At 45.6% G+C, this 11,558-nt stretch overlaps 1 protein-coding gene across 1 annotated transcript; it reads right to left on the reverse strand.

Moving 5' to 3' along the window:
- Positions 1-902: 902 nt before the first annotated feature.
- Positions 903-9,656, reverse strand: C8G (complement C8 gamma chain). Its single transcript, XM_056541010.1, has 7 exons — positions 9,358-9,656; positions 5,418-5,569; positions 5,006-5,079; positions 3,623-3,730; positions 2,278-2,379; positions 2,025-2,063; positions 903-1,031 (listed from the first exon to the last, which is right to left on the reverse strand). Exons 1-7 carry the CDS (start codon positions 9,493-9,495, stop codon positions 1,018-1,020), a joined length of 627 nt encoding a protein of 208 aa, XP_056396985.1. The 5' UTR covers positions 9,496-9,656; the 3' UTR covers positions 903-1,017.
- Between the last annotated feature and the right edge of the window lie 1,902 nt (positions 9,657-11,558).

Raw genomic sequence — 11,558 nt, forward strand, 5'->3', positions numbered from 1 at the left:
CCCGGACCCCATAGCCCTGTGATGTGACCCTCGAGGCCCAGACCCCCTAGCCCTGTGATGTGACCCCCTGGGCCCGGACCCCATAGCCCTGTGATGTGACCCTCGAGGCCCGGACCCCATAGCCCTGTGATGTCACCCCCGGGGCCCGGACCCCATAGCCCTGTGATGTGACCCCCGAGGCCCGGACCCCATAGCCCTGTGATGTGACCCCCGGGGCCCGGACCCCATAGCCCTGTGATGTCACCCCCGAGGCCCGGACCCCATAGCCCTGTGATGTGACCCCCGAGGCCCGGACCCCATAGCCCTGTGATGTGACCCGGAAGGCCCAGACCCCATAGCCCTGTGATGTGACCCCCGGGGCCCGGACCCCATAGCCCTGTGATGTCACCCCCGAGACCTGGACCCCATAGCCCTGTGATGTCACCCCCGAGGCCCGTACCCCATAGCCCTGTGATGTGACCCCCGAGGCCCGGACCCCATAGCCCTGTGATGTGACCCGGAAGGCCCAGACCCCATAGCCCTGTGATGTGACCCGGAAGGCCCAGACCCCATAGCCCTGTTGTGTGACCCCCTGGGACCGGACCCCATAGCCCTGTGATGTGACCCTCGAGGCCCGGACCCCATAGCCCTGTGATGTGACCCGGAAGGCCCAGACCCCATAGCCCTGTTGTGTGACCCCCTGGGACCGGACCCCATAGCCCTGTGATGTGACCCTCGAGGCCCGGACCCCATAGCCCTGTGATGTGACCCGGAAGGCCCAGACCCCATAGCCCTGTGATGTGACCCGGAAGGCCCAGACCCCATAGCCCTGTTGTGTGACAAGCATCCCAGCATGCCCTGTCCGGTTGTAGTTTTGCAATCCTGACATATGAGATATCCAATCAGAAACGTGATGACTCTTATAGAAGTTGTTCTCCTTTAACTTTATTGCCCACAGGGGAGATTATATACAGCAGGATTGTATCGGTATGAAGGATGACATTACGCAGCAGTGGCTCCCCCTAGTGGCTGCCGTCATCATCTTGGAACTTCTACAATAGAAAAAAAAAACGTTAGGGCAGTGCATTGTGGGAGCCTGGATGTTAACATAACTAGGTCACATGTCTGACAGTGGGAGGAGCTATGATAAACCCTGTACTATATGTGAATGGAGAATGTAATGTATACTAGTGTTACCCAACTTGTGGCTCCTCCAAGAGGATGGACTCGTGTACATTTTAATAAGGAGATTTTTATACTCACCGTAAAATCTCTTTCTCGTAGCCTTCATTGGGGGGACACCTTACTGATGGGTATATGCTCTTGCCACCAGGAGGCGCTGACACTAGGAAAAAAAAGTCAGCTCCTCCCTGGCAGGATAGACCCGCCCACTGGAAGTGAGGTCATCAGTTTTGTCACCAAGCAGTAGGAGAAGCCAACAAAGAAATACGTCCGAAAGACCCAAGAAAAGAACCAGAAAAGATCATATATACTGATGGGATGTACCAAAGCAGTCCCATAGGGTTGTTATTCCCACCCTAAGGGACTGCTTTGGTACATCCCATCAGTATAGGTTTCCTTCAATGAAGAGCGACCGAGAAAAGGAGATTTTTTTTTTGTACTCACCGTAAAATCTCTTTCTCGTAGCCTTCATTGGGGGACACCGCACCCACCCATTTCTTATCTTTTTGTCCGGATGATCTTTTCTGATTCCTTTCTTGGGTCCTTCGGACGTATTTCTTTGTTGGCTTCTCCTGGTGACAAAACTGATGACCTCACTTCCAGTGGGCGGGTCTATATTGCCAGGGAGGAGCCGACTATTTTTCCTAGTGTCAGCGCCTCCTAGTGGCAAGAGCATATACCCATCAGTAAGGTGTCCCCCAATGAAGAGCGACTGAGAAAAAGGGGCGTGTCTTATATTTTGGGAGGGGAAATAAAAAAAGGGGGCTGGGCTTAAAACATTTCTGCACTTCCTGCTATTGATTCTATTGGAGGACACTAAAGTCTCTTCTTTTTTAGGGTCCTAAAGGGTTACTTCCACTTACCATTGAGAATGTGGAACTGATCGGCCGAATCGCAGAATCCTGTGAATTTAAGAGAGAGAAAAAAATGGCGGCCACCTTTGGTTGACAAAGCCCCACCCCATGTAATAGCCACACCCATTTCTACAAAACACCATATTAATTTATAAGACTGTGTTCACACAACATAAAAAAGACGTCAGTTTTTTTTCGGCGGAAAATACAACCATAGACCGTACGGTGTGTGAACATGGCCTTATTAACCCCCGGCGCTCACCATATGACGGGAACGCGTAGATAAACTCCAGATCTATCCCTTGTTTCTTAACCAGATCATCGAACTTGAGGTAAATACTGTCGCTCACGGAAGTTTTACGACCTGTGAATAAATAAAACCGTATATAAACAACATAGAAGGTAGAAATTCTTCTCGCCGCGTTTTTTTTTAATTTTTTTCGTTTTCGTGCATGTCCAGAGCGAAATCTACAAATCACCTGTTACAAAGAGCAGAGCATTGTGGGAGTTCTGATTGTATTTACATATGTAGAGCAGATTAGGTCACGTGACTGGTGGGTGTCAATGGGACTTTGTAGTCTAGAATGCGAATGGAGAAGATCTAGATCAGTGGTCTCCCAACTGTGGACCTCCAGATGTTGCAAAACTACAACTCCCAGCATGCCCGGACAGCCATCGGCTGTCCGGGCATGCTGGGAGTTGTAGTTTTGAAACATCTGGAGGTCCGCAGGTTGAAGACCACTGATCTAGAGCAATGGTCTCCCAACTGTGGACCTCCAGATGTTGCAACACTACAACTCCCAGCATGCAACATCTGGAGGGCCACAGTTTGGAGACTTAGGATTCTCGAAAACTAAAGAAGATCTAGAGCATTGGTCTCCAAACTGTGGTCCTCCAGCTGTTTCAAATCTGCAACTCCCAAAGGCTCTCCAGGCATGCTGGGAGTTGTAGTTTTACAACAGCTGGAGGCCCACTGGTTGGAAAACCCTGATCTAGATCTCTGGTCTTCAAACTGTGGACCTCCAGATGTTGCAAAACTACAACTCCCAGCATGCAACATCTTGATTGTCTACAATTTGGCGACCTGGGATTCTAGAAAACTAGAGAAGATCCAGAGCTGTGGTCTTCAAACTGTGAACCTCCAGATGATGCAAAAATTACAACCGAAGGCTTTCCGGGCATAATGTGAGTTGTTGTTTTGGAACAGCTGGAGGCACACCGGTTGGAAAACCCGGATCTGGATCTTTGGTCTTTAAACTGTGGATGTACAGATTTTGCAAAAACTACATCTCCCAGCATGCAACATCTGGAGGTCTACAGTTCAGAGACCTTGGATCTTAGAAAACTAGAGAAGTTCTAGAGCAGAGGTCTTAGCCTTTGGCTGTCCGGGCATGCTGGGAGTTGTAGTTTTGGAGCAGCCCTGGTTGGGAAAACCCTGATCTAAATCTTAGATCTTCAAACTGTGGCCCTCCAGCTGTTGCAAAACTACATCTCCCAGCATTCCCGGACAGCCAACGGCTGTCCGGGCATGCTGGGAGATGTAGTTTTGCAACAGCTGGAGGGACGCAGTTTGAAGACCTCAGCTCTAGGATGCTGGTGATACTTACCATAGAGTTTGAGGGTGATCTTGTTCTTCTTCTGGTAATACAATATGGCGTAATTCTGATAGTCCGTGTCCCCCACCACCATGTCCAGCGATCCGCTATATCCCTGGGCTAAACAGAAGGAAACACAGGTGTAATGTACAGGTAACAAACAGCATCCAGCAGCCGCCGCATTATCTGGTCACTTAGTGAACATTTCATTGTATCAACAAAATATCTATTGGTGGAAACCATCAGCAAGATGCATTGTCCATATCCGATACAATGTATTTCAATGGGCGGCAACATGTGACCTCTGAAAACAAATCAGAATTCGAGAGAAAAAGTTCTGCAAGGTTACAGTATGTCACCATCTTTAGGATCTCTGCTTGCTGTCACCTAATAGTTCTCACAGGGTGGAATCCCACAATTCCATTCAAATTCTGTTCTGCAGTTCTGGAATTTTTGCAGAATTCTGGCGTAATTTTTTTTTTTGTGCTCGAAATACAGAATTCTGCCGAACTTTCAAGCCCCCTTGAGTTCAATGGGATTCCGCCCGCAAATTCTGCAAAATTTAAAGATGGGTCTAGGACAATTTTGAGGAATGCGAAATTTCTGCGGCGGAAATTTCGCCGTGTGGACGGGTACAGCTGAATCCCATGGAACATAATAGGCATTAAATTTCAGTGGAATTTCCGCCGAAATTATTAAGAAGAATTCCGCGCAAAAAATCCACCGTGTGAACATAGCCTGAGGCATTTTTTTTATTTGTTACATTGTAATAAACTATCGGGACTGACGTCTGCCGCTGATGTCTTTAGATCCAAACGAATATTGTCTGGACCGGATACAACTGTAACAACCCCTCAGTTGCGAGAAAGTATTTGGTCTGTACAAGGGGTTTAAGCCCCCCCAGAAGTAAACATAAACGTTTTGGAAAACACAACTTTAAACCAAAGTTTATTTTTATTTATTTCTTTTATATAATTTTAATTTATTTATTTTACATTATTTCTATTTATTTATTTATTTTATATTATTTTTATTTATTTATTTTACATTATTTCTATTTATTTAATATTATTTTAATTTATTTATTTTACATAATTTTTATTTATTTATTTTATATTATTTGTATTTATTTATTTTAAATTATTTTAATTTATTTTATATTATTTTTATTTATGTTATATTATTTTTATTTATTCATTTTATTATTTTTATTTATTTATTTTACATAATTTTTATTTATTAATTAATTTATTTTATATTATTTTTATTTATGTTTTATTTACTTGTTGACGGTCTCCTGCAGATTTCTTATATACTATGATAACAATAAATGACAAAGAGATGCAGGACGTCATATTTAGCATACGTAGGGGTGGGGGTCCCCCTATAACCCACCTTTAAGGGTGAACCTGCCCTTATCTGATTTGCTCGGCAGGTAGGAATGTTTAATCTCCCAACAGATTCCGTCCCTGAAAGAGAAGACGTGAAATGTTATGGCGCCTGTTCACACAGCAGAGTTATATCTCTGCCTATAGCCCTTGCAAAACTACTACTCCCAGCATGCCCGGACAGCCAAAGGCTGTCCGGGCATGCTGGGAGTTGTAGTTTTGCAACAGCTGGAGGCACACTGGATGGGAAACACTGGGCTAGATGTCCGACTTGTGGCCTACGGCTGTCAGGGCATGCTGGGAGTTGTAGTTTTGCAACAGCTGGAGGCACCCTGGTTTGGAAACACTGTCCTATAGAGACACTGTACATATATCCACCATATACTGTGTATATATATATATATATCTGGTTTCCTTACAGCTTCCGGAAGGTGCTGACGGCCATGGTCTCCGGTCCCCTGTCTTTCTTAGAGGGCGAGATCTTCGCCATAGTGGCCTCCACGCGGTGGTTTTCTGTCTTCAGGTAATTACACTCCGAGGCGACCGACAGGAGATACCACGTCCCTGAGAACTGAGAGTACAACCCCCATCAGAGCCGCTCATGACCCCCAATACGGTGATACACACAGTCATGACCTGATATAGTGGCTACATCTGCAGTGTTCTGAGCAAAAAGGTCCAGATGAAATGTATCTAAGCCTACACAGTGTGATACTGTCTGCTGAGCTGGTGTATCTAAGCCTATTATGTGCGATACTGTCTGCTGAGCTGGTGTATCTAAGCCTGTTATGTGCGATACTGTCTGCTGAGCTGGTGTATCTAAGCCTGTTATATGCGATACTGTCTGCTGAGCTGGTGTATCTAAGCCTGTTATGTGCGATACTGTCTGCTGAGCTGGTGTATCTAAGCCTGTTATGTGTGATACTGTCTGCGGAGATGGTGTATCTAAGCCTGTTATGTGTGATACTGTCTGCGGAGATGGTGTATCTAAGCCTGTTATGTGTGACACTGTCTGCGGAGATGTTGTATATAAGCCTGTTATGTGTGATATTGTCTGTTGAGATGGGGTATCTAAGCCTGTCATGTGTGATACTGTCTGCTGAGCTGGTGTATCTAAGCATTTCCTGTGTAATACTGTCTGCTATGCTGGGGTATCTAAGCTCAGCATGTGTGATACTGTCTGCTGCGTTGGTGTACCTAAGCCTATATCATGTGATACTGTTTTCTGGGCTACTTTATCTAAATCTTACATGTGATACTTTCTGCTTAGATGGTGTATCTAAGCTATTCCTGTGTGATACTGTCTGCTGAGCTGGGGTATCAAAGCTTGTTATGTGTAATACTGTCTGTTGAGATGGGGTATCTAAGCCTATCATGTGCGATACTGTCTGCGGAGATGGTGTATCTAAGCCATTCCTGTGTAATACTGTCTGCTGAGGTGATGTATCTAAGCCTACACAGTGTGATACTATCTGCTGAGATGGTGTATCTAAGCCTTTTATGTGTAATATTGTCTGCTGAGCTGGTGTATCTAAGCAAATCCTGTGTAATACTGTTTGCTATGCTGGGGTATCTAAGCTCAGCATGTGTGATACTGTCTGCTGTGTTGGTGTACCTAAGCCATTTGATACGGTTTTCTGGGCTGCTTTATCTAAATCTAACGTGTGATACTTTCTGCTTAGATGGTGTATCTAAGCTATTCCTGTGTGATACTGTCTGCTGACCTGGGGTATCTAAGGTTGTTATGTGTGAGTCTGTCTGCAGGGATGGTGGTATCTAAGCTTGTTATGTGTGAGTCTGTTTGCAGAGATGGTGTATCTAAGCCATTCCTGTGTGATACTGTCTGCTGAGATGGTGTATCTAAGCCATTCCTGTGTGATACCGTCTGCTAAGCTGGGGTATCTGTACCTCTCCTGTGTGACTGTCTGCTGTGGTGGGGTACCTAAGCCTATTGTTTGATACTGTTTGCTGAGACGCTTTATCTAAATATATCCTATTTGATATTATCTGCTGCAGTGGTGTATCTAACCCTATCATGTGTGATACTGTCTGCAGATCTTGTGTATCTAATCCTATCACGTTTGATATTGTCTGCTGCGCATGTGTATATAATCCTATTATTTTTGTATTGTCTGCTGAACTTCTGTATCTAAGCCAGACTTGTGCTGGTGTATCTAAACCTATCATATGTGATACCTTCTGCTAAGCCTGTGTATCTAAATCCATCATGTGTGTTTCTGTCTGCTGAGCCCTTGTATCTGAGTCTGTCATGTGAGAAACTGTCTGCTTAACAGCTGTATCTAAGCCTTTCATATTCTGGACCGGTGTATCTAAGCCTATCATGCTCCGGACTGGTGTATCTAAGCCTATCATGCCTGATACAATTTGCTGAGCTGTGTATCTAAGTCTATTATGTTTTGGACCAGTCTAATTATATCATGTGTGATACTGTCTACTGTTCCATGTATCTAAGTCTATCATATTTTGATACCGTTTGCCAGTGTTTTCCAATCAGGGTGCCTCCAGCTGTTGCAAAACTACAACTCCCAGCGTGCCCGGACAGCCAACGGCTGTCCGGGCATGCTGGGAGTTGTAGTTTTGCAACAGCTGGAGGCACCCTGTTTGGGAAACACTTCTATTTGCTGAGTTAGTCTATCTAAGCCTGAGCTGCTGTGTCTGAGTATCTAAGCCTGAGCTGCTGTATCTCAGCCCTGAAGCTTCCTTTGACTACAATGGAAACTTTAGTGCGGAAAACAAGTCACGTCACATTGCGTGGCTTTTGCCATGGCGCATTTCCGTGTTAAAAACCGCACCGTAATCACACGGTGGGATTCCAGCGGATAACGTCCACTCAGAAATTTTGGTGCAGCAGACTCCCATTTTTTTCTTTCCTGACTGTAATGCTCCTCTTTGGCCACTAGATGGTCCTACATTCCAGTATCTGTTCTATGCATCCCTCTGCTGTATCTCAGTGTAGATCAGTGTCCCTTTAGCTGTCAGGGCATGCTGGGAGTTGTAGTTTCACCCTAGCGTGGGGAACACTGTTAGATCATCAGTATCGGCCTCATACATTGCAGTCTATTAGTATCAGGTGACCCCCACCCGTCCCTCTCACAGACCCCGCACGAATTATACAACAAATCCAATGAGGTCATGCGATCGCGTCCAGTGACATCACTAGGATGAACATGTTTAGCATTATATGGCTGCCAGGACATGCTGGGAGTTGTAGTATCGTACTGATCAAACAGCATCGCTATAAAGGATTTGTCTCTTTTGCAGCCCCCTCTAGTGGCGATGGTCGCTCAGGACAGGAGAGAAATTACGTATCTGGCTTAATATGATTTAGTAGAACTACAAGCACCAGCATTTGTTGTGGCGTCGGGGTGTGAGGTGCAGGGTAGATGTTGTAACCCAAGGGGCAGATGTTATTAACCCCTTCTTGTCATGATGCCAGGGTGTGGTTTAGCTTTAAAGGGGTACTCCGGTGGAAAACTTTTTTTTTTTTCCTTTAAATCAACTGGTGCCAGAAAGTTAAACAGATTTGTAAATTACTTCTATTAAAAAAAATCTTAATCCTTCCAGTACTTATTAGCTGCTGAATACTCCAGAGGAATTTCTATTCTTTTTGAAACACAGAGCTCTCTGCTGACATCAAGAGCACAGTGCTCTCTGCTGACATCTCTGTCCATATTAAGAACTGTCCAGAACAGCATATGTTTGCTATGGGGATTTTCTCCTACTCTGGACAGTTCTTAAAATGGACAGAGATGTCAGCAGAGAGCACTGTGGTCATGATGTCAGCAGAGAGCTCTGTGTTCCAAAAAGAAAAGAATTTCCTCTGTAGTATTCAGCAGCTAATAAGAACTGGAAGGATTAATATTTTTTTTTAATACAAGTAATTTACAAATCTGTTTAACTTTCTGGCACCAGGTGATTTAAAAAAATCAAATAAAATGTTACCACCGGAGTACCCCTTTAACCACCGAAGGTAATACCACTCCTCTGGTTATATAGGGGGGCTTTGCAAGGAGCCCATAGGTCACTTGGGGGGTCACCTGGTCACTGGAGCCTCCGGGGTAACAATCATGTGATCCAAACATTAAAACAACAGTACATTCTATATACAAAACCTATATACAACATGGGGAACTGTAAGGGGGACCCTGCGGACATGCAGGGACTCTGCCTGACAGGACAGGAGGACAGTATGGGGCAACAACATCCCATACTGGGACACCACATATTTAGCATTTTATAGTTGCCAGGACATGCTGGGAGTTGTAGTATCACAAGGGTCTGACAACATCGCTATAAAGGATTTGGCTCTTTTGCCTACTACTCCCCCCATCCTCTCACCTGCTGGAGGTTGAAGTTGGCCACGCTCTGGATCTTATCTATCGGCCTTTCCGGTGGGGGCTTCTTCTTCCGTTGCCCCCAGGTATAATGTGGGGCGCACAGGATCGCCATGATGAGGATCACCTTCAGGGGTGACATGTCTGCCGTACAGGTAAGGGCTCGGCGTGGGAGCTGCGTACACGGCGCAGTTGGGTAATCCCTATCTGACCACTTGCTGGAAGTGATCCCTTTGTTTAGATTTTATTGTGTGGCTCCAAAGGTCAGGGCCTGGGACCTCCCCCCAGACAGAGCCGGGGGGGGGGGGGGGGGGGGCAGTAAGAACAAGAATATATAGCGGTGGTATCCAAACTGTGGACCCTCAGCTGTTTCAAAACTACAACTCCCAGCATGCCCGGACAGCCAACGGCTGTCCGGGCATGCTGGGAGTTGTAGTTTCGAAACAGCTGGAGGTTCAAAGTTTGGGGACCTACATTATATATATATATATATATATATATATATATATATATATATAGTCAACATCTGTCTGGGCATGCTGGGAGTTGTAGTTTCGCAACAGCTAGAGGTTCAAAGTTTGGGGACCTACGTTATATATATAGTCAACGTCTGTCCGGGCATGCTGGGAGTTGTAGTTTTGCAACAGCTGGAGGTCCATAGCTTGGAGACCTAGGTTATAGGCAACAGCTGTCCGGGCATGCTGGGAGTTGTAGTTTCGCAACAGCTAGAGGTTCAAAGTTTGGGGACCTACATTATATATATAGTCAACGTCTGTCCGGGCATGCTGGGAGTCGTAGTTTTGCAACAGCTGGAGGTCCACAGCTTGGAGACCACTGGAATATAGGATTAGATGAGGTCAATTAGGGGCTTGTTACCTAATGGGGTGTTAAGGCTCCCACAAGATAATAGATGGGCCTCTCTGTATTACAGCTCATCCTCTTCTACATACAGAGCAGATACCCCCAGGAGGGGCAATATTTGTGTAAGGGGGAGGATAGAATGTACATTGTCTTCTGAATCTTCTGTAAATAGCTGCCTGTCACTTTAAATGGACTCTGTATACACTGATACACATTGTCTGGGTGCTGTATATGAATGTATCAGGGGGGGAGGGTGCTGTAAGGCTCTGTACACACAGGATTCTCACACTCATTCTGATCCTTACAGAAAAAATGAATAAATAAATCACAAAGTTCATTTTAAAGGGGAATCCAGCAAAAATTAACTTATCCCCTATCCACAGAATTTACAAGTGCAGTTCCACAGGAATGTTCGGCTCGGAAATTCTGCTGCAGCAGAGTCCTATCTATTGATTTCAATGGGATTCTGCTGCACTGTGCACGGCGTGGAATTCCGAGGTCCGCAGAAAGAATAGACATGTTCGTTCTTTCTGCTTGGAAATGCATTGTTGTCTATGCAGACGGTGCATTTCCGAGCGGACCTTGCAGCGGCACGTTCTGCATGCGCCCATTGTCTGCAGAATATCTGCCCCGAAATGTAATTCCGCCGTGTGAACATAACCTTAAGCGCAAGACCAAAGTGGTGAGTTTACAGGGGAGACACCAAGACAACCGTATGACGCTCTGCGACCTATAACCTGGGTCTCCAAACTGCGGACCTCCAGCTGTTGCAAAACTACAACTCCCAGCATGCCCGGACAGCTGCAATACCAGACCCAACCTGTGGACAACGCCATGTGGGTTTTTTCTAAACCCTGGAAAACCCTTTAAGAAGCTGAAATTTGGCACCAATCAGGGAGACTGTGGACAAACCATGTGAGGGGCTGCAACTCCCAAGCTTGCAAAACAACAACTCCCATCATGTCTGACAAAGGCGGAATCCAGGTTCAATGTTTTTGCGGATGCGGGAATCAGGATTTCCAGTGCAGCAGAATCCCATTGAAATAATGCAACAAGGCTTCAGCCGAATATTCATGCAGAATTTTACAAGGATATTTTGCCATGTGAACACAGCCTTATACTCCCATTGGCCTCTCAGTGTAAATCTGTCCGCAAAGCGTCTGTGCCTCATCTTAGAACTGTAACCATCACTACCGCAGTGCCTCTGTATGTGAGGAGGGGGATGAGACTAATTATTATTTTCTAAAATAAACGCTGGATAAGCGCCGCGTTACACATGCGTCTATTGCCGCAGCTGTAGTTATCCCTGCATTACCCAATCTTTACCACTAGATGTCAGCAGAA

The sequence above is a fragment of the Hyla sarda genome, chromosome 9 (assembly GCF_029499605.1).
Source record: "Hyla sarda isolate aHylSar1 chromosome 9, aHylSar1.hap1, whole genome shotgun sequence".
Taxonomy (NCBI): Eukaryota; Metazoa; Chordata; class Amphibia; order Anura; family Hylidae; genus Hyla; species Hyla sarda.